At 40.7% G+C, this 27,232-nt stretch overlaps 6 protein-coding genes across 7 annotated transcripts; 4 read left to right on the top strand and 2 right to left on the bottom strand.

Moving 5' to 3' along the window:
• The first annotated feature begins 744 nt into the window (after positions 1-744).
• fz4 (frizzled 4) lies at positions 745-6,506 on the top strand. The gene is made up of 3 exons (XM_017067755.4): positions 745-2,521; positions 4,214-4,452; positions 4,515-6,506. The coding sequence occupies exons 1-3, from the start codon at positions 1,518-1,520 to the stop codon at positions 5,372-5,374; spliced, it is 2,103 nt and encodes a 700-aa protein (XP_016923244.2). The 5' UTR covers positions 745-1,517; the 3' UTR covers positions 5,375-6,506.
• On the bottom strand, positions 6,436-8,258 carry LOC108004732 (protein FAM177A1). Its single transcript, XM_017067757.4, has 2 exons — positions 7,684-8,258; positions 6,436-6,935 (listed from the first exon to the last, which is right to left on the bottom strand). Exons 1-2 carry the CDS (start codon positions 7,915-7,917, stop codon positions 6,642-6,644), a joined length of 528 nt encoding a protein of 175 aa, XP_016923246.2. The 5' UTR covers positions 7,918-8,258; the 3' UTR covers positions 6,436-6,641.
• A 543-nt stretch (positions 8,259-8,801) lies between these two features.
• LOC108021830 (uncharacterized) lies at positions 8,802-10,938 on the top strand. The gene is made up of 3 exons (XM_017090635.4): positions 8,802-8,958; positions 9,015-9,524; positions 10,036-10,938. Exons 1-3 carry the CDS (start codon positions 8,925-8,927, stop codon positions 10,731-10,733), a joined length of 1,242 nt encoding a protein of 413 aa, XP_016946124.2. The 5' UTR covers positions 8,802-8,924; the 3' UTR covers positions 10,734-10,938.
• Positions 10,939-11,633: 695 nt separating this feature from the next.
• On the top strand, positions 11,634-15,079 carry Hinfp (Histone H4 transcription factor). Its single transcript, XM_017067634.4, has 3 exons — positions 11,634-12,409; positions 13,178-13,494; positions 13,558-15,079. The coding sequence occupies exons 1-3, from the start codon at positions 11,731-11,733 to the stop codon at positions 13,957-13,959; spliced, it is 1,398 nt and encodes a 465-aa protein (XP_016923123.2). The 5' UTR covers positions 11,634-11,730; the 3' UTR covers positions 13,960-15,079.
• Positions 15,080-15,651: 572 nt separating this feature from the next.
• RpL36 (ribosomal protein L36) lies at positions 15,652-16,814 on the bottom strand. The gene is made up of 3 exons (XM_017067635.4): positions 16,782-16,814; positions 16,131-16,258; positions 15,652-16,042 (listed from the first exon to the last, which is right to left on the bottom strand). The coding sequence occupies exons 2-3, from the start codon at positions 16,251-16,253 to the stop codon at positions 15,818-15,820; spliced, it is 348 nt and encodes a 115-aa protein (XP_016923124.1). The 5' UTR covers positions 16,254-16,258; positions 16,782-16,814; the 3' UTR covers positions 15,652-15,817.
• A 975-nt stretch (positions 16,815-17,789) lies between these two features.
• spoon (A-kinase anchor protein spoonbill) lies at positions 17,790-26,805 on the top strand. 2 transcript variants are annotated; one of them, XM_017067631.4, is made up of 5 exons: positions 17,790-18,173; positions 21,583-22,812; positions 23,103-23,493; positions 23,559-23,692; positions 24,190-26,805. In XM_017067631.4, exons 2-5 carry the CDS (start codon positions 21,604-21,606, stop codon positions 24,256-24,258), a joined length of 1,803 nt encoding a protein of 600 aa, XP_016923120.2. In that variant the 5' UTR covers positions 17,790-18,173; positions 21,583-21,603; the 3' UTR covers positions 24,259-26,805. The 2 variants fall into 2 exon arrangements, with proteins under 2 accessions (XP_016923120.2, XP_016923121.2); XM_017067632.4 differs by lacking the exon at positions 17,790-18,173 and adding an exon at positions 20,220-20,412.
• Positions 26,806-27,232: the final 427 nt, after the last annotated feature.

Genomic DNA, 27,232 nt, shown 5'->3' with positions numbered 1-27,232 from the left:
TCATTTACCTCTTAAATTGTAAGCTGTCGAAATATAAAGTTAGTGCAACTTGGCTAATTACATATCTTATAGTAAATTCACTTTTTTATTTGGTCATTTACCCTACTTTTTTAAGGTTTCAGCACTTTTCTTTCTTTTTGTTTTTATTTCCTGCACATGATATCCTTTTTAAAAAAAGCTCACATATTGAAAAAGCGCGCCTTCTTAATAAAGCTTGCTGTTTCAAAAGCGGCTTTTGTAGCTTAAACAAATAAATTATACATATGATCAAAATTTTTAAATAAAATTGAATTTTATGAACAATAAAATGTTTGGTTTAAATTTTAAGAAGAATGTTTACAATTTGAAAAACGGTTTTCTGAGCTTAAGTAAGCTAACGCTAACTTAAAATTTCCTTAAATAAGCATGTTAAATTCCTTTATTGTTTTTAATTTTGTTTTCCTTGGGCAAATAATATTTTGAAAATTGCGCCTTCTGAAAGCTCACTAGAGGCTTACACACAATTCCACCAGATGGCGCTGGTATAACTGGGCCAAATAATATTTTGAAAAGGGCGCCTTTTTAAAAGCTCACTAGTAGCTTACACACAATTCCACCAGATGGCGCTGATGTAACTGGAATAAAGCTTAGTGCGGTGGATGACACCGCTAAGTTAGCGGAAACATCACTCTGCATATTTTAGTAAGAACATTTTTGTGGTACATTTCAAAAATTAAAAAGGTATTTAAAGTATTTTTCTCAGCGTCCGACGCGGTCACACTGACAACGAACAAAAAATAAAATAATGAATTACGAAGTAAACTAGTTGTTTTTAGTTTGAAAACAACATTTATATTATTTTTTTAAGTTTTTAAACGAATTTTAGTGCAATTCGTGAAAGTTTTAATGAATAACTAGATCGTTTTCGAGTTAATCTGTGGAGCAAAACCCGTTTGTCGACTAAGAGCAGCGGGGGTCGGCAAGAGGTGGAGAAAGGGGGGAGTGGTTGGGGAAGGAGAACGAGGTGGGGAAAGAGGAGAAGCGATAACAAGAACGACGCCGAAAAAAAGGTAGTTAACGAGTTGGAGTTGACAAGCTGGAAAGCAGTGGAAAGAGCGAGCGAGAGAGGGCGAGAACCTGGAACAGGTTACCCCTCCCCTTCCAGCGATCCACCGAAGAACACAGAATCTGCATAACGTTCGAATTCTTCGGGAAGAAAAGAGTGAATCTTTAGTGAAGAAAGCCCCAAGATCGGATTCTTTGGGAAGAACAGAAAGGAAACACCAAGTGAAGAAGCCCACAAGATCGGAGCCCTAGGAAAGGCAAATAAGAAACCCCAATTTCGAATTCTTCTCTTAAAAAGATAATAGGAACCTTTAGTGAAGAAATCCCCGAAATCGGATACTTTGCAAATAAAATCAAAGAAAAGCCAAGTGAAGAAGCTCCCAAGATCGGAAAACTCCGGAAAGGGGGAAAAAACCCAGATTTCGTATACTTCGCTAGAAAAATAATAGAAACGAGTAAAGGAACCTAAAGAAATGAAGCCTCCCTGCTTAATATACCCCCTGGTGCTGATCCTCCTCTATCCCCGCATTGCCAAGACCGCATCTAGTGGTAATCCCAGCGCCAGTTCCAGTTCCCCGCCAGAAATTCCCACTTTCCGGCAATGCGAGACCATCCGCATAGAGATGTGCCGCAAGATTGGTTATAATGAGACCTCCATGCCCAATCTGGTGGGTCACGAAATGCAAACGGATGTGGAGTACACCCTGCAGACCTTCGCTCCCCTGATCGAATACGATTGCAGTTCCCAGCTGAAGTTATTCCTGTGCGCCGCCTATGTGCCCATGTGTACGCCCAAAGCACCCGTCCATGCTATAGGTCCCTGCCGCAGTCTCTGCGAATCGGTGCGGATACGTTGTCATCCGATTTTGCAGGGTTTCGGATTCCCATGGCCACCGGCTCTAGATTGTGAGCGGTTTCCGCGGCAGAATAACCACGAGACCATGTGCATGGAGGGTCCCGGCGAAATGCATCAGCCGCAACATGATCAGGACCCATATGGCTTGCCGGGACAGGGGATACCAGGTGGATTGGGTGGAAAACTGCCGCTGGATTGCTCGGGACTGGCCAAATCGCATCTGTATGTGAGGTTACCCAGATCCGGACGGTGTGCACCGCTTTGTGAGGCGGATATACTGTTCACGCCGGCGGAAAAGCATCTGGCGGAGATCTGGGTATCCACGTGGGCCTATGCCGCCTTGGGATTGGCCCTGGTGGCCACTGTCTGTCTGCTGGCCAGCGATGGCAGCCGCTTGGCCAGTGCCAAGTGGTCCAGACTGTTGTCACCCCTGATCTGGTGCCACAACATGGTCACCCTGGGCTGGGCAGTGCGATTTGTGGTGGGGAGAACTGGCACTGCCTGTGGCACGGATCCGCAGGCCCCCAATGAATCCCTGCTTAGCGTGGACGGACTGTCCAATGCCTCCTGCGCCAGTGTCTTCCTCATGCGATACTACTTCGGAATGGCCGCCTGCGCTTGGTGAGTTATTCTGTATGAAAGTGAAAACTCAAAAATTTGTATTTTCAAAATATTTAAATTTGTTTTAAAACGAGTCTAAAGAATTATTTTTGACTAAAATCAAAATCCCATTTTTCCGCCCTTAAAAATCAGTGTTTTGAATGGCATAATGCGAAAAAAAAGGTCAAAAAGAGGTATGTCATACCTCGTTAAGCTTGAAATTTAATTTCCAATCCATTGGCATTCAAACCTGAACATTTTTAATTTTTGCCATTTTTTGCAAAAAATAGACGATGCACCCTTAAAAAAAATGCGAAAATTGGTCGAAAAATAAATGTTCCTTAAAGTGATTGGGATCGTTAGCATAGGTAGCCAGCTGTTCAAAACAGTCAGACTTTTAGCTGAACGCCTTGATTTGACTAAACTATGATTGAAAAACTGGAAAGAAAAATCGTATTTTTGACTAAAATCTGAATCTCGTATTTTAGACTAAAATCAAATTCCCACTTTTTCGCACTAAAAATTCAGTTTTTTGGCTGCTATAAAGAAAATAAACGTCAGATTGAGGAATGTCGTACCTCGTAGACCTCGTTGCTTAATTTCCAATTCTTTGGCATTCAAACCTGGAAATTTTTAACTTTTCGCATTTTTCGCAAAAAATGCAAAATTTGGTCAAAAAAAAATTTTCCTTAAAGTAATTGGGATCGTTAGCATAGGTAGCCAGCTGTTCAAGCCAGTTGGTCTTTTAGCTGTACGACTTGATTTGACTAAACTACGACTGAAAAGCCACTAAAAAATGTGTATTTTTGACCAGAATCTGAATCCCAAAAACAACCGAGCTACCCCCTTACAAAAAATTAAAAAATTTATCAAAAAATAAATCTTCCTCAAAATGATGGGGATTGATAGAAATTGAAGCAAGCTGCTCAAAACTGTCCGTCTTTTAGCTGTACGCTTTGATTTGGCTAAACTACGACTGAAAAACCACTAAAAAATGAGTATTTTTGACCAAAATCTGAATCCCAAAAAAAACTGATGCACCCCCTTATAAAAATTGCGAAAATGGGTCAAAAAACAAATTTCCCTTAAAGTGCTAGGAATTGTTAGCATATTTAGCAAGCTGCTCAAAACAGTCGGTCTTTTAGCTGTACGTCTTGATTTGACTAAACTACGACTGAAAAACCACTAAAACAAATGATTATTTTTGACCAAAATCCGAATCCAAAAAAAAAAACAATGTACCCCCTTATAAAATACGCGAAATTGGGTCAAAAAATAAATGTCCCTGAAATTAATTGGCTTCGATAGCATTTGTAGCAAGCTGCTGAAAATATTCGGTCTTTGGCTAAACTACGACTGAAAAACCACTAAAAAAATTAATATTTTTGTCCAAAATCTGAATCTCAAAAAAACGATGTACCCGCTTAAAAAAAATGCAAAAATGGGTCAAAAAATGGATTTTGCTTAAAGTGATGGGGATCGTATGCATAGAAAAGAAGCTGCTCAAAACAGGCGGTCTTTTATCTGTACGCCTTGATTCGGCCAAACTACAACTGAAAAACCGCAAAAAAAAACCTGAATCCTTTTTTCCGCCCTAAAATATCAGGGTTTTGTCTTTCCTTTTATAGAGCCCTAGAGATCAGGAATAAACTTAATTTGATACACGTTGATTCTTCTAGTTCTAATCCAAAACTTTCCTTTTACTTGTTCCAGGTGGGCTGTGCTCTGTTTGGGCTGGCACCGCGACATTCGTCGGCACAGTCCCGACTCCAAGGGCCATGTGGCCATTCCCGCCAACTTTGGGGGCAGTCCAGCGAAGAGGAGCAACTTCAAGGCCGCCCAGCAGGATCTAACGCAGAACAACTTTGTGTGCTTCGTGGCTTGGGGATTGCCCGCTTTCCAAACCGCAGCAGTGATTGTGGCTCGTTTTGTCGATGCAGATGAGTTGCTGGGTAAGATTTGCTATTGATCCCCTAGAGATAACAATGAGTAACTAAATTCCCATCGCTTCTAGGCGCCTGTTTTGTGGGCAACCAGTCGGATAAGGCTCTCCAGATATTGGTGGCCACGCCTGTCTTTTGTTACTGGATCTTCGGCTCTATGAATCTGATTTCCGGCTATCTGGTGCACTGTCGCACCAAGGAGATCTTGAGGAATAGCAATACCCTGAGCTTGCAACAGCAGCTCCAACAGTTGAGTGCTCACAGTAGTTCGGGCATTGGCGTATTCCTTTTCATCTATGGACTGGCGTGTGCCCTGCTTCTCTTGGCAGTCATCTACGAGTTTGCCAACATTGATGTTTGGCTGGGATCGGGAGATACGGATACGCCATTGTGGCCCTTTTTAGTGCGAGCCTTCATGGAACTAATGCTGGGCATTTGTTGTTTTGCATGGGTCCTCGGACCGAGTATATCCACGCTGTACAAAAGGCAAGTGGGCAATGGCAAGATGGTGAAGCAGCCAACCGCAGGAGGAGGAGGAGCTGGCCACATGGACGGTAACAGCAGCTCGCGGGGATCGCATGTGGCCTGCAATAGTACGGTGGTCTCGTATCATTCAGTGCGGCCCTCGATGGCCAGTGCTCCCTTGCCACAGAGTCCCTACAAACTGAAGACCTCGCCGGGTGCGGGCTCCATATCGCTGAATCAAATGTCCAACTACTCGCTGGGTAGGAGCATGCATCACCAGCAGCGCCATTCGCCGCATCACCATCACCAGCAGCAGCAGCAGCTCCAGCAGCACCATCACCATCATCACTCCTCATCTTCGCATCGCCTGTATTATCCACCGGGTAGCTATGCCTCGCAAAAGTACAGCCAGCATGGCAGCTACTACCCATATTTGCAGCACTACGGCGATGAGACGCTGCTCTAGGCGGGATTAGGCCCCCAATTTCCAGTCAAATGTTCCTGCGGCAGCTGCTGTGCCAAAGTCAGTCCCAGTACTATAACGTAAAGTGGTTGTAAAAAGGACTTAGGTTTAGGGTATCTCTACTGCACAGCAACTCGAAATGGGGAATGGACTAGTTGTTTGTTATAAAAATGATCGTAAAATAACCATATCCTAACTATTTTTAGGTACGTTGCCCTCCCATAGAAAACAATGAATAATACCTATATCCTATGTACTGTGTATATAACCCGGGAAATGCCCTCTTATTTAGTTTAGGGCCTTAACGATAGGTCAAAGGACATCTATCCAACCCCCACAATGTATTGTAATTGCCCTAGATGGGCGTCATATCCTATTTTTGGTGTGTACTTAATGTTGCTCCTGATTAGTTGCCCCCTGCGTTGCCTTTTTGCCGTTTTGGTGTAACCAAATTCAATAATCGCTCTTGCCTTTTAGACATCTAGACTTAATGTCGCCTGTGCGTACATATATAGCATTTTTATATTACTTTTTTTTTTTTGAGATAGAGAGAGAAACACGCAGCAACCAAATACTGTGATACGCATGTTCATGTCTTCAAAAACTAGCCCAGAAATGTGGGCGCTAACTTGCTGTCTTCTACTTCCACTGATGCCGAAACAAGTGTACTTAACAAATGAGAAACAAATGCAATTGCAATCCTAGACGTAATGCCTAATTGTATTCAGTGTGCCATTAGCTTTAGGGACTTGACTGAGCAAGTCAAAAACACAAAAATGCCTTGAGAGATCCGTTTTTTAAACGAACTTTGTGGGATTGAAATTGTTAAAGGGATCCTTGGAATTTCTATACAGTTCTTCGTTATAAAAATCAATTTGCTGGTGTTATAAACTATTTTTATACATTTATTCCACCGAGGTTCGTTAAATATTTTTTACTTCAACAATTTCAATGCCCTAAAGATTCGCCCAAGAACGGAAACCGGAACAAGGCCAATTTTAACTAAACCTTTATACAACTAGGGACTATACGAATCGTATAGATCCTAACTAACAGTATATGTATTTTGTATTGTGTACTTTTTTTATTATTATATGTAACTTATTTGCTAGCGAATAAAGTGTCGAAAAGTTAAGATCTGTTTTGATTTGATTTGATTCCTGCGGGCTTTACCAAGTAAAAAAGAGTCTCCAAGTGTACCAGTACTCCATGAGCATTTGTTCCGTCTTCAGCCAAGAAAACCCCACCCTTATGTTGGGTGGTTTTCCGCCTATTGCCGAGTGGGTGGCAAGGTCGCCTCACTGCGTGTTGGTCCGCACAAAACAATGGTCTCATTGCGGTTACTGTTGTTGTTATTGTTGTTGGCCTGCGGTTGCCAATTGTCAAGGTCCTCGTCGCCATTTTCCTTGGCCCTCTGGTAGTTTTCCATTTCGCTGGCATATTTGCTGCTGGTGATTCCCAGCAAGGAGGCCAGTCCACCGCCAACATAGTCGATACCGGCCAGGAATCGGTTGCCCATCCGACTGGCCTTGTACCGGAGGCGTGGTCCCAGCGCCATTTCGTTCTGAAAAGAGGTTACAATGAGTCACGATAGTGGTCAGCAAGTGGGTGGCACATGTGCCGGCTGTAGTCAGCCTCTTATCTTCAGCACCCAGGGTCTAATTGTTTACTTTGTAAGCGCACAAAGCCGTAAATTTCTATGGCAAGATATGAACTGTTTACAAATTCATCAAAATGTATTTATGTTGGGTGGGGTGAAATCACTTTTATATTTAATTTTAGGTATCTAAAAAATTGCTATGAAAAAAGGATAGTCATCTTTGTGAAATTCTTTTCATGGAATTCTTTATTTTGCTATGTACTATACTTAGCTATCCAGTTAAATATTTGTATTTAAACCTTTATGATCTACCCGTTAGATGATAATTGAAATCATTATTTGTCCTAACAAAACAGTATTTGTTTTGAACTTTATTAGCTTTACTGGCGTTTAAAAAGTGTTAATCAATAAATTTGTATAGGACGAATTATTGAATTTTATAATATCCAAATTCTTTAGTTCCAAATGATTTAGTATTGGCTTTTATCAATGCTTTTTTTAGCACGAATATTACCTCAATTTCCATTCCTTATTCATTCGTAACTTAAAAAATATCTACGCGAATTCTTGAGCTTCCTATGGAATGTTTTTCTAATGTTCATTGACCCTCAATTGAGTGTTCACAGTATATATTAGTTATCTATCCAAATCGGATATGGCAATCTTTCAATCACTTTTAGAGGACACTATCGTTAATTCCCGGTTGACCCACCTCATTCAAATGGACCTCGTAGCATTTGTCGCCCACTTCCGCATCCGCTTCGTCCTCGCTGCCGGAGGACAGCTCTTCCATGACTCCATCGCTGAAGTACAGCATGCGTTTATTGGACTGCAGTTCCAAGGCGGTCACATTGTCCGTTTCGGATGCACTTGCTCCAGATCCAGATCCAGTTCCCAGTCCTGAGCCTCCTCTGCTCTTGTTTACATCCACGTTATCTCCCGACATGGTTTAATATGGTATGCACTATATATTTAGCCGATTAAGTACCGCTTCGATTGATGGACGCCGCGCGAATGTTTTTAGCGGTTGAGCTTCGCTTCGTTTGAATCGCAGCCGCCGTTTTGGTCATGAAATAAAACGGGTGCGGGTTGCCAAATACAATTACAACTGCGGTGTGTGCTGCTGGGGGGAAGAAATGTCCTTGGGTTGGGGGTCACCGGCTGCTCACAGTCGCCGAGAATCGCGTGCCATGGGGCGCTTCACTCAGCCAGGTGCAAATCAAATCAATAAACCAAAAGCCGCTTCCACTGCCACATACAAAAACAACAACAACAAGGCACCCAAAACAAAACAAAGGCGCGGCAGTGTGACCAGAGAGGGGCTAACGGCAGAATGTCCAAGTTTGGCAATACCATCCACTCGTGCAATAGTATCGTTAGCAATAATTTAGGTTGTATTAAAATAAAATAAGGAAAAAACATTCAGAAGACGAAGACTAAACAACTTAGCCAATAGTTATTAAAAGCATGCAACTAAATTTTATTTTTATTTTAACTATTAAAAGTGTTTCTTGGCTTAAAAATTATTATAAACTACTTACTTATTAAAAAACTTATTGCGACTAGAATCGTGATTTCTATATTTATAGCTTTTGGCAACTTAAGCAAGAATTGAAAGTGTTTATTGACCCTCTGTCAATTTGTTATTTGGATTTTGTTATGAGCTGCATCGCCACGGATCTATTAAAAATATGTATTTGTATAATTAAAGGTTCATACTTAAATTAAATTTTTTAAGGTCTCTCCCTTATTTAATTGGTTAAATTGGTTAAATATATAATACAAATAAATTTAAAAATATTATAATTTTGTTTTTGTTCTTCCTAACTATCGGTTGCAATATATCTTCTCCGCCAACTCTGGTCACACTGAACAGCTGTTCCATTTGCGTCGTTTAATTTGTTTTTTTTTACAACAAATTGCATCCGAATCTTCCATATAGGGGATCCAAAAATGGAGTCGCCCACCTCGCACCTGGTGGCCAAAGGTGAGTAGTCCGAAAAAGTGCATGCAGTGGCATTGGGGTCACCAATTCGCGATTAGATTTCCAGGTGACAGGCGTTTCGCGCAGTGGACGCGTACGCAAAAAGTCGTCGAAACTGTTGGATTTTGAATCGCCGGAGGAGATCGAGAAGCGAACTAGGCGCCAAAGTGGCGGAAGGCAAACATCTCGATATTCCGGACGTGGCAGGCCATCGAATGCCCTGCGGGATGTGGACATCGACCAGGAAATGCTCGTGGATGAACCCATCATCTCTGATGGCGAGGATTTCACCGCGGAGGCATCGACTACCGTGGCCATCCTGAATTCGGACGACGAACTGGACAACCTGGTGCAGGATCTCGTCGATGGCGTCCAGGCGGAGGCTACCAACCAGGCGTCGCCCGTCCGCCAAAGTCTCTACATGCGCGAGAAGGCCAACAAACGGAAGATCCTCAAGGATGGCAAGGTGGTGACTGCCAAGGTGCAGCGCAAGGACAAGGGCAAGCAGCGCTACACCGCCTACAGCTTGTGGGCCAGGGAGGCGCGTAAGAAGGACCTCCAGGATCTGGGTAGGTTATGGGCTATAAACCTTAAATACTAGTAAAAGAAAAGGAAACTTTCAGAGTTTGGGAATAGTTAGCATTAAGTTTAGGCTTTAGGTAATGCTTGGATCATCCGGTAACTCAGTACTCTTAAGACATTATAAAATCCTATTTTCCTTTGTTTAATGTTCCTTCCAAACGCGAATTCTTTAGCTCCTTGCTATCTAACATGGTCTTTCCTCCAAAATACTTAACTGTATCAAACATGGATATAGCGCGACTTTTTTTTCTACCTTAATAGGTAATGATCAAAATATTCTTTCAGAAATATTGTAATTTTCGGAGATTGATAAATTTTAAAGGGTACTACCATCTTAAAATATTCATATTCATTAAGTATATTTATACTTAAGTTTAAACGCGAATTCTTTAGTTTCTTTCTTAAGTTTATATATTTGGTTCCGTATTTAAAATTTGTTTATTCTAATATTATTTCATTAACATATACTAAAACACATATACTATACCCCTCTCTTAGACTTTACCAGCGCCACAAGACGCCTCAGCGAGATGTGGGCGAATGTGTCCAATAGGGACAAGAACGCCTGGCGGCGCAAGGCCAAGATCCAGGCGTCCAGGGCCAGATCGCGCGACAGAACCGGTCTGAATGGCACACCTCAGGCGGCTAGTAATGGCAACACAGTTCTGGCAGAACCCACACCGCACGAGACGAGCTTCCAGAATCGGGCGACGACGAGTCGCACTCGCAAATTGGCCGCCGATCGGCAGCAATCCTCCCTAGACGCGGCGGCGGCGGCAGCAGCGGCAAGTACTTCAACACAGAGACGGAGCATTAGCACACGCAGTGCCAGGTCGCAAGCCTCAACAAGTGGGGCGAAACAACAGTCGCTCACGGATGCGGATGTGGGCAGCCGGACTGGAGGACACCAGAAACATGAGGAGTCCCAAAAATCGAGTATCGAGGTGATCGATGCGGCGGCACACCTAAAACTCCTGGGCGAGAGCCTCACGGTAATTGGCGAGCGTCTGAAGAAGCACAATGGATACGTAGCACTCTCGGGAAGTTTGTCCGTGCTCCTCGACAGCTTGCTCTGCGCCATGGGACCGTTGCTCTGCATGACCACACAGATTCCGGGGCTGGAGAACAAGGTCGAGCTAAGCAAAAACCTAGCCGACACGCTGGATAATATCGCCTACGTAATGCCGGGTCTTTAAGGGGAATTTCGGGATATCATAGCAACCATACAATGTAAATCTTAACCAGGCAGCTGAGCTTCCAACTGGGGGCTAAAATCGCCATCGGCTTATGTTAATTAAGAATTAGCCGTCAAGCAGAAAACTTTAATTTACACATTAAATATCCTTAGTTATAAGCAGAAGCATCTCGATCTTGAATAAGTAAAACTATCTATTCCCTGTACTTGAGTGGTTTTCTTTTGTTGGAAATGAAGAAACTAGTATTTTCCTATTTATTTTGCCAGAAAAATTTATATATTATGTTTATAATTTAGTTTTCATACATCTTCATCAAACGTTTATTATATTTAAGAATCCATTATTCCTTATTTTCAACGGATACTATCCTTTAAAATATCGCTATATATATAAGAATGTAAATAGTGCTTTGTTTCTTTTTTTTGTACATTATTAAGCTTGAAATTATAGTTATATCCCTTTAAGTTATGAAAATTATAATATTTGTAAATCTGGAATCCAATAAACTTTCACATCTTTGGTAGTAAAACTAATTAATTTGATTTAATTTGAACTTGAAAATATTTTTGAAAAATTTTTTTAGAATGTCTTTTAAAACTTTGAAATTATTTTTCTAAATACACAAATTCTACACAAACCTTATAATAAATAAATTCTACAATAATTGGAGGGCAAGACAAAAAAGATTGTTATACTTAAATCTTGATTTTTAATATTAATTGGAGTTCTGGACTACAGCCTTCAATTCTAACAATTTTTGGAAAATACACAGCACAAACATTAATATACGCTTTTAGGAATGACTGAAATTTCTCGAAAATAAATCCTGAAATGATTTTCGAAAACTTCAACTATCGCAATCGATAGGTATCGGCACGGTGTGTTGCGGTATCGAAGCGAGCGACTGTCATCGCTAGTTTGGGCATGAACCGCCCGAAATTGTGCCAGATTTCCATTTAACCGGGATCGGGAGTCCAGATCCCCACGAGAAACAACCATGTTGAGACCCCAGCTATCGATGCCATTGCCACAGCCGCCCGGTAAGCGCAAAAAGCCCGCGGAACTCCAGTTATCGTGCGGATGGCGCGGTTGCCAGGAGATTTGCACGGGCGAATGGAACCTCAATTCCCACATTGCCGAGCATCTGGAGCAGTATGCCCGGGACCAGGACAGTGAGGAGGATCAGCATCACTGCACGTGGAACTCCTGCGACTTCTGCACCGAAGACCTGGTCGAATTCGAACGACATTCGTACTATCACGGTTACTACCTGCACCTCCTGCTGCAGGGCAAACTGGAGTGCGACCTGCATCCAGAAATACCTGCCTGCACTGCTCCTGCCCGCCTCGTGGACAAGCTACCCATTCTTGGCCAGAATTTCCGCTGCGGCTGGACGGACTGCGAGCGGGAGTTCGTCTCGATTGTCGAGTTCCAAGATCATATAGTAAAGCACGCCCTGTTTGAGTACGATATACAAAAGACGCCGGAGGATGAGCGACCCAAGACCATGTGCAACTGGACGATGTGCCACAAACACATGGGCAACAAGTACCGCCTCATTGAGCACATCAGCACGCATTCGAACAAGAAGCTGGTGGCCTGTTTCCACTGCGGTGAGCTATTCCGCACTAAGACCACGCTCTTCGATCACCTGAGACGCCAGCCGGAGAACAACAGTGAGTGGTGCAGGGAATCCTCCACAACTTAACTTCATCCTCTTTCGGAAAAAAGCTAAAGTCTTAATTTTAAACTCTTTATTTGCTAGGCATAGTCGATATCCCTCTTTCACCTCTCACTGAACAGGTTGTACTTAAGAAGTCTACCTTCGTAATGCCTTTATAATGCTAGTCCTAACATCTATCTATAGATATATACCTACCATCATTGTGTTTTCTGTAGATGTTATAATGTCACTATAATTGTGGTGTTTTTTGTAGATGTTTCAATGACATTACAATCTGTATCAAGTGGTGCTTTTAATAAGATATTCCATGTGGTTAAAATCTATTCCTATATACCTAGAAACGCCCTTTTTTCTTTCTGCAAAGTTAAGCTACTTAACTACTTTTAGGTGGTAATATGTATTCTAGTCAAATAATTCTAATCAAGTTTACGCATTTCATTTATGCAATACAAAACCTCCATTTTGCAAACATTGATTTTTCAAGGGATAGATGAATGCAACTTTGATAACAATCACCATGTATTAAACCACATCCATAGGGGTGAATTGTTTGGTCAGCTCAGCTTCTCATTGATTATTGAAAACAGCCCTGCCAAATGTTGTCTGAAGTATACCATATCAAAATGAGGATGTGCAGCCCCCATCAAAAGAAATAATGTTATTAGTCAAGAAGTAAATGAAATAATATAATTAGAATCTATTTATCTCTACTGTTGTTATATTTGTTTACCCTGAAATCTGTAAATCTATCCATTCACAGCGAACAGCTTCCAGTGCGCGCAGTGCTTCAAGTTCTTCGCCACCAAGAAGCTACTAAAGAGCCACGTGGTGCGGCATGTAAATTGCTACAAGTGCACCATGTGCGACATGACCTGCAGCTCGGCCAGCTCGCTGACCACCCACATTCGGTATCGCCACCTTAAGGATAAGCCCCTGAAGTGCAGCGAGTGCGATACGCGCTGCGTCCGGGAATCGGATCTGGCCAAGCACATCCAGATTGTCCACTCGAAGACGGTGCACCAGTGCGAGCATCCCGACTGCCATTACTCCGTGCGCACCTACACGCAAATGCGAAGGGTGAGTCTGTCTTTTGAGTACCCAAACAAAGGCTAATACATCTCCTGTTTTTTTTTTTAACAGCACTTCCTGGAGGTGCACGGCAACAATCCCATTCTGTATGCCTGTCATTGCTGCGAGCGCTTCTTCAAGAGCGGCAAATCACTATCCGCCCACCTGATCAAAAAGCACGGTTTTCGGCTGCCCTCTGGTCACAAGAGATTCACCTACCGGGTGGACGAGAACGGATTCTATCGCCTGGAGACGACGCGCATCGAGAGTTTGGAGGTGACGCAGCAAATACTATCGCCTCAGGTGAATGTCTCGCTAGAGGTAGATTTGAAACCGGGCACTGGCACATGTTACGAGATCGTGGATCCCACAAACACCGAATTCGAGCGCATCATCGTCTCGAATGATCCGCACGAGGCGCAGCTGATGGGTGAGGTGGTCATCTCGCTGCCCAGCCTAACGGAGGAGCTGTGAGGAATGCAGACGTACGGAAACAACGGCAGCTAACACTTTTGATCTCGCGTGCCCCCCTTTAATTTAAGCACTAGCAGTTAGACTTAAGTAGAAAATAGGAAAATGAGGTGACAATTCATAACGCCCAGGTACAAAATGCCCATGACAAGATTAATCATAGCAAGTAATCAAAATCAAGGGGTAACGCCACTCCGGAATTAAGGAAACAACTGCCTTTGGGTAATAACTACCCTAACTATATGATGAAACTAATATTCATTGTTTTTGTATTTTGATCCCTACTAACAACTCACTTTTAAAATTTCAAGATTTATAGATAATTAACTAGAGTCTGTGTTTTGTTTCGTCTTTAATTATTTTGTGAACCACTCTTTTGATTGCCCAAAATTTTCGTATTCAAAAAAATATACACATAATTGTGGCTCATTTAGTAGATGAGTATATAAGTCGAAACACTATTTTTTAATTAATAATGCAGAAATGTTCTTTGTGTAAATTCATGTTGCGTAAATTTGACTTTATAATGTACAGAGCGTGAAAAATGTAAAAGTTGTTAGGCTCTTTAACTCATAGTTTATTTGAAATAATATTTCTTTTGGTTCTTAAATTATATTTGGTTCACTTTATTTTTAACATACTATTTAAATGCAATTAGTTTTCAAAGCTTTAAAACACTGTTCCCCGTTCCACTTTAACTTAAAAATGCAAAATCGTATTTGTGTTTTAACTTGTCCTCAATACGTATTGTTTTTACATGGGCTATTAAATTTTCGTAAATTATCAAAACTGGGCGATATGTCGTCACCGGAAAATTCATTGATTCTGTACAATCATATCTCTAAACCATTATTATTATTTAAGGTTGTATATGCGTGCCTGCCCCTCTGTGTGTGAAGTGTATGTGAGTGGTTGGCATTGCCCTGCAGTTCTGTTCATCAGTAAATCACCAATACAACTTAATTTTCATTGATGAGGTTGGTCATTGATTAAAGGAACTGCAGGGTACCTATCCCGGATCGGGATCCATTTGTCATTTAGTCCTAAGCCATTTGACAGTTTCCAGTAGCAACTTTATCGATTAAGGTGTGTAGCCAATAAAGAAACAAAGCCAAGAAGAAAACCGCTTTTTCTTTGTTTTACAAAGAACAAATTATTATGACTATCTCCCTCTAAATAGCCTTCTCTTCAAATAAATATTTTAAAAAGGTTAAGAACAGATGTTCCTTAACCATTACAAGATAATAAAGGGATAACAATTTTTCAGAACGTAAAATAGAACTGTTGATTGCCTTTTCTAAATGGAATATCTTTGATTAGAAGGTACTTCCTTTGCATTTTAGTTTAGGTGCGGTACTGGGTAATGTTGAGATTCCATGATATTGCATCAATAACAGACGCCACTTAATTTTCCTTGGGTTATTAGGTGAAATCTTTTATTTTGGAACTCGGGATTTGAGAATTAGTTTTCTTATGAAAAAATCCCCTCAAAGAAACCAGTAAATAAGATTCCATAATGAGTTTTTCCCTTTATTGTTTAGAGTAAAACAATTATATGGGAAAGACATTTCGACTAAACTCTAATTTAGATTGTACCAATCCTGAGGCTGGTACTTCACATATTAAGCTCTTTTTGCCTGGCCATTTGTTTGAGGTTAGCTTCCTCTGCACTCGAAAAAAATAAACACATAAAAATTGTGATTTTTAAAGGGTTTTTTGTTGTTTAATTCTGGGATGCTTAGACTCGCTCTCAAGTAACGTCGACATATATTTTGGGGTATATGTTCACACCGGAAAAAAATAAAAAACACAACACGGCGTTCCAAATGCTTTTTCCGATTCCGAATTAGATTCAATCCGTTTACTTGGCGTGGGTCTGGGCCTTCCTCAGCTGGGTGAGGATGTTGGACAGCTCCTCACGCTTCCTCTTGGCACGGATGTGTGTGCCCAGGCGGCGCTTGAGGAACTTCAGGGCCCTCTTATCCTTGGACACCTTCAGCAACTCCATGGTGCGCTTCTCGTAGGGAGCATGGCCCACCACCTCACGCACCAGATCGCGCATGAACTTGGTGTGACGGGTTTGGATCTGCAGGATAGAATATTACGAGAATTACAATCGATGTAAACAAAAGGCGGGATCTTGGATCTCGTAGTTGCGGATAAACAATACTCACGTTCTTCAAGCGAGATCCACGCAGACCCTTGACCTTCTTGTCGCCGGTGTACTTGACATTCCGGATCTTGGAGGTCTTGTGGCCCTTGTTAAGACCGATTGCCAACTCGTAGCGCACTGCCATCTTCACTGTGGGTTGAAATGGGGAAATATTAGTTCGATTTTTGGAATTCGTGGAAGATTGAGGAATGCCAAAAAAAAAAAACATAGTTAATGTGTGGTTTAAGTTAAGTTATTATAATATAGTATTATTATTTGACCGTCCGCGTGTTCTAGGAAACCGCCGAACTAGTTTTTGTGTATATTTGCAAATCTCAAAACTCCGCACCACGAGGTTTCTTATAAACTGGGCCTGAAATATGTGCGCGTCTCTTAAGGATATATGTAGATATAGAAATAGACTGGAAGTAAAGGAACAGATTATTTGGTATAGCCCATATACTATGTTCCCTTCCAGCCGCACGCACACTTGCAACACACAAATAATGGCGATTTCCACGAGCACGCGGGCCCCAAATAATTCCACAAAAGAACACACACAGAAAAAAAAATAGTTAAATTTGAGTGTAGGCCCCGCTCTAATAGATGATTTGGCACAATTTACCAGCCCTTCTATTAAAAGTCGGATTATTTTCACGGAATAGCACTCTACCTCAGTTGCTGTTAAAAAAAGAAAGAGCAGGAACAGGAAACCAGTGCAGTATGGCGGCCAGAGATGGGCGATAGGCGGGCGATAGTATCGATAGCTTGTGGCAGAGCTGCCAGACAGCTGCAAGGAAAAATTAAAAATATTGATATTTTACGGTCAGAATAAGCCGCAAACTAGCTTTAAATGGCTATAAGGCAGTACGATTTTATTTTATTTTTGGAAAAAGATATATATTGAAATAGAAACGAATTCAAATAAAATTATTAATGAATTGGGTGTAATGTCATAAATAACTTGAACAAAACCATATTTTGGTTTTACAAAGAATTTTCACTTCTAAGTAAAAATATTTATTTTACTACTTTAATATTATTTAAATTCCGTCAGATTCTTAAATGGTGCACTTCTTTTTATTCATAAAAACACCAATCGATTTGCACAATATTGATAATAAATTCAAACACTTTCATAGTTTTATTAAACATTGACCAATAAAATTATTTTAAGAATTTGGTAAAGCAAGTAGACAACAAAAAATTTGTTCGCGATTTTCAGCTTGTTTTTCCTTAAAACATTACAAGTTATAAAAATTAAAGTGGAGGTCAGAATGTTATTTGTCTACCTCCAAAAACATTGAGCTGAATATTTTTTATTCTAATTAGGTTATTACTTCCAACTTTCAATAATATGATCTGAAAAAAACTGTTAAAAATATATCTTGAAAACTTTGGTTTCAATTTATTTTATTTTGTGAAGTTTTCTTAAATTTAATGCCAGACTTACTATTAAAATGGTCTAACATTAAGTAATGGGCTTTTAGTTTTGAAGAATTTTTAAGGAAAATACAAAACAATTGGGGTATTTTTATAGCGCAACGCATTTACCAACACTCCTACGCGCAGCACGGCGGCAACTCCGCTCCAGCAGCTGCCACTTCAGGGTTGCTCGCCCACAATCGATAGGTATCGATGCAAAGTAGCAACCCTGTTCGTGGATGTGTTGCCATTCGATCCGATGACCAGTTCTCCACACACGTTTTTTTCGGCTTTGTGCAAGCAAATCGAGTGCAATTCCAGCGAAAACCCTTTCCTTTGTGCGCGCCGCGTGCAACTTGGCCATTTGTTTGTCGCGAATCGTGATTCCCCGTGAGGCAAACGATTGGCAGAGTTTCGGCAAGGGATGGCAACACTGCCGCACGCCGGCCATGTTATTGTGATTTGTAAAAGGTGGAACGTAGACACGTGTTTAATTCGTGCAGCTCTGTAGCGCTGAGAAATCGCCTTAAATCGCCAGCAAATAAACAAGTAGACCATACAAAACACGCGAGTGCAGTACATTCAATTGAAAACCCCCAAAAATAGTGAGCAAAATAAGTTATCCAAGCGGTTGCGAGAGGTAAGAAATCGAAGCACGCGGAACATAACCTAGTACAAAAAGTGCGTTGTGTGTGTGTTTGGTGTGCCAAAACAGAGAGATGGTGGCAGAAAATGGTGTCATGTTCTGTCCCGAATGGACTTGTGCCACTGTCTCGAGTCCCGAGTTCTTTTTGCATGCAGTTCTCCTGCTCGCTCTCCTTTCTCTACGCTTCCCTACTCTCTTCTATTTTTTTTAGTTTTTGTTTAAGTGTATGCCCGTCTGCCGTTGTTTTTGTTGTTGTTCCGGCAAAGTGACAGTGGGTGGCAAAGGGAAAAATTTGGAGTTAAAATCGACGATTACACAATGCCATCGCACAATCACACTCACCAAAACACACACACACACTCACACATACTGAGCATAAGTATGCTAACTCTGCGTGTGTGTGTTTCACAGCTTTCACCGTTAATTTTGGGTTTTTTGTATTTTAGCTAGAAAGAGAGCCAAAAAGGAGCAGCCACTCCCACAATATATATAAAAGATATAGATATATTTCCGCCCGATTATACAATCCCCGCCCATTTTTGGCCACCATATGATCGGAAACCACGTTGCCAAGATTATAACAATGTGGATTTTTCGGCTAGCTGGCAATGTTGTTGCACCTGGCTTGTTGTTGTTTTGATGCCGCTCGCTCTATCCCTCTCCCTCTCTCCACTCTTGCTCTTGCGGAGTTTAAAGGGGAATTTAACATTTTTCGGCTGTTGCTTCCCCGCCCCTTTCGTCGGCTTCTTCATTTGACCGCATGGAAATTCGAGTTTCGAGCAACAACAACAACATGCAAGTTCAAAGTCAAAAATAACAACTAACAGAAAGACAAAAAAACATGCCTAAACATGTTTGTTTGCATGCCAAGACACGCACGCACACACATCAATATGCATGTGTAAACAAGCTTACGGAATAAGAAATTATTAAGAAACTTGAGAATGGCAAGACGAAGATTATATACCCTGCCTTTTAATCTCATATAAATATGTACCTCTAAAAACAACAACCTTTGCTTTGAAAAATTTGTTTATTATAAATCAAAAATCTATCATCTTAGAAATTAAAGAAGTTGTGCAATCATGTCATTAGATAAAATAGTTAAAATAGTGTTTGTTAATTTTATTGAATAACCAAGTTCGTAAGTTGCAAACTCTTAAGTAAACTTATAATACTGCCAAAGAAGGGTATGCAAAAAATCCCCGTCACCCAGTTTTTTTACGATTCGGAATTGCCACAGCTGTCTGGCCGATTGCCCTTCCATGGGCATTTTATAGCACCCCATTAGGCCCCACCCCCTCGCACGACCCCTTTGCCAGCACGGCGATCTGTCGCTATTTGTTGTTTGGTTGTTTGGCGATTGGGCTTATCATCTGTCCACTGTGCGGCCGAGGACCTTTGGGCCCTAACGAAGTGACGAAATCGAGGAAGGGGTAGCTCGCTACAGTGGAATGAAACAGATTGAGATAGTTATGGGTGTGTTCTGTAATCATGAGCCTCTGTCGTTTGTTAAATTATTAATATAAATGCATATTAAATTATAAAGCCGTTTCTTCAAGAATCCCTAACAATCCAAAATTTTACTGGATAAAATGCTCTTAATCCCCACTGTTCAGCATGACTAGCACATTTTGGGACCACTGTGCGGAAATGTTGACAAAATTTGAATGTGCATTTGTGGCGTATTTGGATGGATTTCGAATAACGGATTTCGGATTTCTTTTTGTTCTAATGAGCTCGCCACTCTCTTTCTCTCCGTCCCTCTCTTTCCCACTGGGCTGCATGTGTGTTTGTGTGTGGGTGGAAAGGGGCGCTAAAAAAAACTTTTCACGCATCCTCTCTTTTTTCGCGGAAAGGGGCAGGAAAAGAAGATGAAGAATGGCGGATGGAGTGAAGAGCGGAGAATCGTTGCCGAAATAAAAAAAAATAAGCCCGAAGAAATGGCAATTAGAAGGCGGGCAAAGTAGTTTCCCTTCTTATATCGAGCAGTCGATATCTCGAACCTCTCGAAAAATTTCGCCGGCATTTCGAAACCGAAAAAAAGCAACAACCAAAAAAAAAACAAACAAAAGCATACAGACTCCAAATATAATCAAACCCAAACGAATTGATGCCATAAAACGACAAAAAGAAAAATACAAACGAAATCTGAAGAAGAAAAAACGAACCAGTTTTTTAGGCCATTTAGTGAATTGGTGATATCAAATAGTGATATTTATTTAGTAAAGAGGTGAAGAATTTCTGGCAAACTGTTGTTTTCGTAACTTTTAGTTTTGTTTTGTAATGATTTCGTAACATTTGCCATTGCCATACGTAAACGTAACGGTTTCTTCTTGTGCTCTCGCACTCACAATCTTTCCTTCTCTTTCTTCGCGTTCTTGCGCACGCGCTCTTCGCTAGCGATCTTGCTCACACTCTCTGTCCCCCTGCATCGCTCTCTCTCACTCTCTCTCGTTGCGTTTTTCCCTTCCGCGTGGCATTCAAAATCGCTTTGCACCTTCTTCGCTCTCTCGACATTTTTGTTGTTGTCTATATTTACGTATTTATTTGTTGCTATAAATACGCAAAAGTTCAGAAAGGAAAAAGCCAAAATCAAACACACACACAGGCACAGGGGAAAAAAACTTACAAACACGCATGCACACTTATGCAAACAAGCACATGCACGCGGGTCTCGTGATTTTCAAAAAGAATTGAAAACCTTTTAATAGGTTTTCAAATTTAAATATAGTTTAATTTTCAAATAATAGTCATGTGGTGGTTTTTACATGCTCAATATATCTAAAATTATTTCCAAATACTATGTAAATCATATACCGAATTCATTCAGCATTTGGTTATTCAACAAAAATACAACTTTGTGTACTTGTTCTTATCTTTTGTCATGACAAGCATTTTAAATAACAATATACGACGCTACTTAATTTGTAAATTGTGGTCTTGATAAGAATTCAGCAATATTTGCTGACTATACACTAAACAACTAACTATTTGATTTGCAGTTTTATATATTTCATATATATATTTATAAGATACGGCATCTGACGATGTTGAAAAGATTTACTTTAAGCGATATATTGGATTTACATAGGGATCATATTATTGTTTATTTTGTTGAGTTCTGTCTTAGAATATCATTACTAAGACTTTCACAACTAATGCATTTGAAAAACAAAATCAAAAATTATAATCTAGCAACCCGTTTAAATTCCGTCTGAAATTTACATTTTGATCTAGGAACCCGTTTAAATTCCGTCCGCCTTTTATTAAAATTCACCCTAGCGTGGGACATTTATTTATTATTACTTTTCAAAAGGTATTGGAGAATCTGGGGAAACTTGTTGAAAAAATAAATAAAATATATTGATCTCATCTAACTGAAAACTATCCACCTTTTCAGATCTTTCAATATTCAGCGAAAATGGTATCCAGTCGTCCTCTACTCTACCTCTCACTGCCCGGTGTAGCATTTATACTCGGCGTCTTCTGGTTTCGGCGTAGAAATAAAAATCGTTTAGACAAGCCCGATGACGAGGACACATCGGCCATCAAGGACTCGGCGATTGAGCCCACTCTGCAGGCGCGCAAGGCCAATGGAGTCCTGCAGAATGGTAAATTGCCGCAGCAACCGGCCAGCAAGTCGATGAACATCAATGGAACCATAGCCAACGGAAGCGGAAGTGGTGGCAGTAACAGCGGAAGTGGCAGTGATGAAAAGGATAGTCCCACTATGTTGTATGGCAAATCCGCACCGATCAAAATCCAGAGTAATGGACGCACCTCAAATGGCAAGCATCAGCAGCAGATCGATTCCGAAATGCTCAAGTCAAAGATCCAAGATGCCGAGCACAAGAAGCTCTGCTCCATAGATGAGGATTTCGAGAATCTATCATCGCCACGTGATCTACCAGATTCGGTAAATACACGTGTATCGTTTTATAATCGTAAGGCCAGTCAAAAGACAGTGGAACCGGTGGTGATCAAGGCCACACGTACACCGAAGATATCGCCGGAGAACTCCTTCCTAGATACCAATTACACCACCAAGGAGGAGTGTGAGCAGAATAACAACTGTGAGCCCAAGGAGAAGGGAAAGAAAGAGGATGTTGCCAAGGAAGAGACCACCAAGAAGTCCAATGGGGAGCAAGAGCAAGAGCCGGATCAGGAACCGGAACAGACGGTGCTGAAGGAGGAACTGGTGGACAGTAATGGCAATCAGAAGCGCAATGTGGATGCGGCCAGCCCATCGCTGAGCATTTGCAGCGTTCAGTCGGGCGATTCCGGCAAGGGATCCAGTCTGCCCCGCTCGGAGGCGACACGCGTGAAGACCACCTATGAGTTCCTCTTCCCCATCAGCCTGATTGGTCACCTGTACGGCCGCAAGCGGACGTTTATTAATCAAATCAAGGCCAAAACCCTGGCCAGCGTCGTTCTTAGCAAGAATCCCTATTCGAGCAAAGTGCGCATCTGTACCATTGAGGGTACCGAAAGCGAAATTGATGCCGCACTGGCCATGATCCGTCAACGTTTGCCTGCCAAGCGGTATCCCAACTTTACCATGCAACGCATCCACTTTGCGCTTCCCCAGACCATAGTTCCTCTTTCGACCGAAAGCCTCTACAATCTACAAGTGAGTGATGGTGTGACGATGACAATGACAATGGTGACGATGCCGCCGACACGACATGGTTATAGCCGATTAGCTAGCTAATTAGCTGATTTGATTTGATGATTTTATGGTAGTATTCCTCCCGTTGAATACGCAGAGAGTATTTTTGAATTTCTCTAAGTGGTTGGACACTGTTCCTGTCGTGTCGGCGCAATCGGAAAGTTTAGATTTCGAGTCCCCATCCATCCATCCGACCAACCAACCAATCCATCCATATATCACTAATGCCTTGGCTAACTCCTAACCCGCAGCTGAAACTGATCGAGGGCATCAACAATGATGTGGTGGTGAGCGCGGTGCTGTCCGGGTCGCATGTGTTCATCCAGCACCCGCTGCATCCCTCGCATCCATCGCTGCCCATGCTGCAGAAGCAGCTGTACGATAGCTACTCCACCATGGAGTCGCCCCTGCTGCCCAGCTTGGAGGTCAGTGCCGTGTGCGTGATACCCATCAATGGGGTGTGGTATCGCGTTCAGATCGTGGATACGGATGCCGAGGACGAGGAGCGTTGCCTGGTCAAGTTCCTCGACTTCGGTGGCTACATGAATGTCGGCTTTGACACACTTCGCCAGATTCGCACCGATTTCATGAGTGTGCCCTTCCAGGCCACCGAATGTATCCTGTCCAACATTGAGCCCATCGGTGAGTGTTTATAATCCATGATGTTTACCAGATATTTATCATATATTCCTTGGTTTTCATGACAGGTGAGACCTGGTCCATCGAAGCGGCCGAAATCCTCAACCAACTTACCAAAGGCATTGTCTTGCAAGCACAAGTCGCCGGCTACAATAGTCACAACATACCAGAAATCTATTTATTCGCTTCTCTAGGTCCCAATGTGAGTATGAACCATCGATCAGAGAGAGATGGCATGTTTGTTGAGAGGGAGATAGCTGGTGACAGCGCGTGACATAATGGCAAACCTATTTCCAGCTTACTCTTCTAATATTATTTTATTTCTATGGGAAGAAAACATTCTTTTGTGCTTAAAAAGCCATACTTAATTTAAAGTAAACCTACCATCTTTTTAATTATTTGTTTTTTCATTTTTATTTATTGTTTATTTTAATACTTTAATCAATTTAAGGAAAAAGTCAAAATTAATATCTTACCTAAAAAATAACAAGTATAAATGTTTTAAAATTATATTAATATTAACAATAACAAGTAAATATCTTAAAAATTAAAAATGTGTAGAAGTGATTGTGTACCTTTTTAAAACAATGGGTTTACTTTTATTTTAGCAAATCACACCAAATAAATACACCCGCCTGTTTTAAAATGGTACAACTAGTCTTGAACAGAAAGTTTCTAACTCGTATTTTCTAATTGCAGAATGTAATCTTTATCAATAAGGAACTGGTCGCCAGAAACCTCGCAAAGTGGGTGGAGATGCGTGACTAACAGCCTTCGTGAACAACTCAACTAGTAACCAAGAACTAAATGAAAACTAAAAGCAAACTTAAACAACAATCACTCAACACACAAATCAAGCAACTTGGCAGTGCAACAAGGGAATGCTTGAGTCTTGTGCAGCAGGCTCCAAAGGGCTGTGTATCCGGATGACGAATGCGGATGCAGCTTTTTTACAGATAGCATGTAGGCACATAGAATATAGCAAACGGTAGATTCCAGAAGAACTGCCAAATTGCAGAGGCCCCAAACAGAAACAAAAACAAAGCAACACGTTCGTTAAGTTGTAGAATGCGACTGAGCCTAGGGAAAAAGCGCCCCCTTAATCATTACATAACATAACAAACACAACACCCAAACGCAAAATACACACACGCATATATGAATAAGAGCACCGAACACCTCACTAACACACACATTATACACAAAAAAAAGGCAAACGTTTGTTTGTTGACTGCCCAGGATTGGATACCAAAATGGGGGAAGGATCAGGCTAGGTTATATGATTTGTGACCTCGTGGCACCAACGGGCGGGCGGGCATCCTACGGATCGGCTAGAACTGTCGGATTTGAGAACGGACCGCTTAAGATATTACCATACTCAGTTTATAAGTAGGCATTACTCTACCTAGTGTAAATAGTTTTTATAAATTTAACAAAAATGCAAAAACAAAAATACACTAAATATAAACTTAACTAAAATATCAAGCGTTCATCAGATATAAAGAAAAAGAAAAAAAATATATATATCTTGGCAAAAATAGAGAGAAACCTGATATAATTTAAATTTTATGTTGCTATTTGCTGAGATCTGTAAATATTATAATAGGCCTTTTTAAAACTGATAATATCTGAACGATCATTTTATATATTTACATGCATTATGTAACTTTCGTTTAATTTGTATTCATACTGAAACTACTCAGACAACGACACCAGACAACCAGACACTTCACTTCACAGCAATTACCAACAAGTGTAGGCGAATTTGAACTCGACGCAACTCAACTGCGGCTAAAACAACTGGGGAAATCTTCGGTTGGTCAAATATTATTTTAGTTTATCACAGCTCTTTGGGGGTGGGACTTTTAAATTTATTTCCGTACAACTAAAGAAGACTATGCAAATTTCACATTTACGATTCGCGATGGCCGAAACCTATATAAAAACAGGAATTAAACATATTATGATTTATGTCAATGGGAACTTGACAATTCCTCATTTTCCAATCCTCTTCAAAGGGATGAAATCGCTCTGATAATGCAAAATGTCCGAAATAAGCTCGAAGAAGTCAAAAAAATCCGTAGAATGTGAAAAACAGGAATTAAACATATTATGATTTATGTCAATGGGAACTTGACAATTCCTCATTTTCCAATCCTCTTCAAAGGGATTGGAAAATGAGGAATTGTCAAGTTCCCATTGACATAAATCATAATATTTTTAATTCCTGTTTTTCACATTCTACGGATTTTTTGGACTTCTTCGAGCTTATTTCGGACATTTTGCATTATCAGAGCGATTTCATCTTCTATATCTTCCTCGGTAGAAAAGTTATTATGGGCACTGAAGTCCTCATTCATCGATATCGGCGATATTGAAATTATTCCCTGCCTGATCCAATATTCCAGTTTCCTAGTTTTACCATTGATAATGTGTTTTGTTTTCCGGACGCCTCCAAAGGCCGCTCGAAACGCGTGTTTTATAAATATTTTTTTGCAAAATTTTTCACCCCAAAGTTTTCGTATGGTTTTGCCATCAAGAACGTTGGAGAGTACAAGATTACTTTGAACAGCTGAAAGTAAGATGGAGATGATGGAGTTAGAGAAGAAAGGAAATTAGAAAAGAAACAACCCCTCACCTCACCTCAACACCCGCACTTAAGCCGCAGAATGCCTAACAGAGAAAAACCACTTGAAAAACAGACAAATTAACAAGTTACAAATTCTAAATATCTATATATGCGTGTGTGCCATTGTTAGTCAACAAACAAACATAAAATAAAACAAAACAAAAGAAAACAAAAAAACAGAAAAAACTATTAAACAAACAGAAATGGATACGTTTTCCCCCAAAAAACCCATTGTAAATAAAATCCATTTTGACAGACAAAGAAATGCAAAAAAAGAAAAAACAAAACAATAATTGTTGCTACCAAAACTAGCCTCTTGAAAAACGGAGTGAAAACCTCTAAATGCCTTTCTTTCAAAATTCTTTTGTATACGCAAGAATAGCTAACTCTTAAAGCAAGGAAATTGTTGCAAACTAATCGCTTACCAGTTAGTTACCAATTCTGGGTGTCTAGCCTAGCAGCAAATTAGGTAGAATTGTTCTAAATGCAGCACAACCACAACAACCACAACCACAATACATCAATAATACAATAACACACTAACCAACAAATCAACCAACCAACCAACCATGTTAACCATATTTATTTTGTTCAAAAGAAATGAGTTTTATTTGAAATGTATTTCACATTGAGAATAGATCGGCAGCAACGGAAAAAAATATATATATCATTTATGAAGATTTCAATATGATCAATCAATCATAATTCAGCTAAATAGTCGTCGTCGTCATTGTTCTCATTGTCGTCACCGTCATAAATAAATAATTTAGTTAATATAACGTACAAGTGATGATCCACACACATATTATATCTATTTTGTCAAAATGAAAGACTTGGCGTGTTATTCTTCTTAGTTTACTATTATTATTATCGCTATCATTATATCATTATTATTATTATTACACTTTTTTTGCTGTTTCTTTTTAAATCTTTCGTGTGTAATTAATTTACCATTTACTTGATAATTTAAAGTAATTCATTCTTATTGTTATCTTAAAAACATTATTGACTTGATCAACTTTTGGAGGGGCCAAGGAGGTTTTTGGCGAAGGGGATGGGGGGATCTCAAGCCCCCATCCCCCACTTCGCCCCCTCCCGCTGCCTTCCACACTG

The sequence above is a fragment of the Drosophila suzukii genome, chromosome X (assembly GCF_043229965.1).
Source record: "Drosophila suzukii chromosome X, CBGP_Dsuzu_IsoJpt1.0, whole genome shotgun sequence".
In the NCBI taxonomy this organism is placed as follows: domain Eukaryota; kingdom Metazoa; phylum Arthropoda; class Insecta; order Diptera; family Drosophilidae; genus Drosophila; species Drosophila suzukii.
Note: the sequence above shows the minus strand (reverse complement) of the source record. Positions and strands in the feature narration are given on the sequence as shown.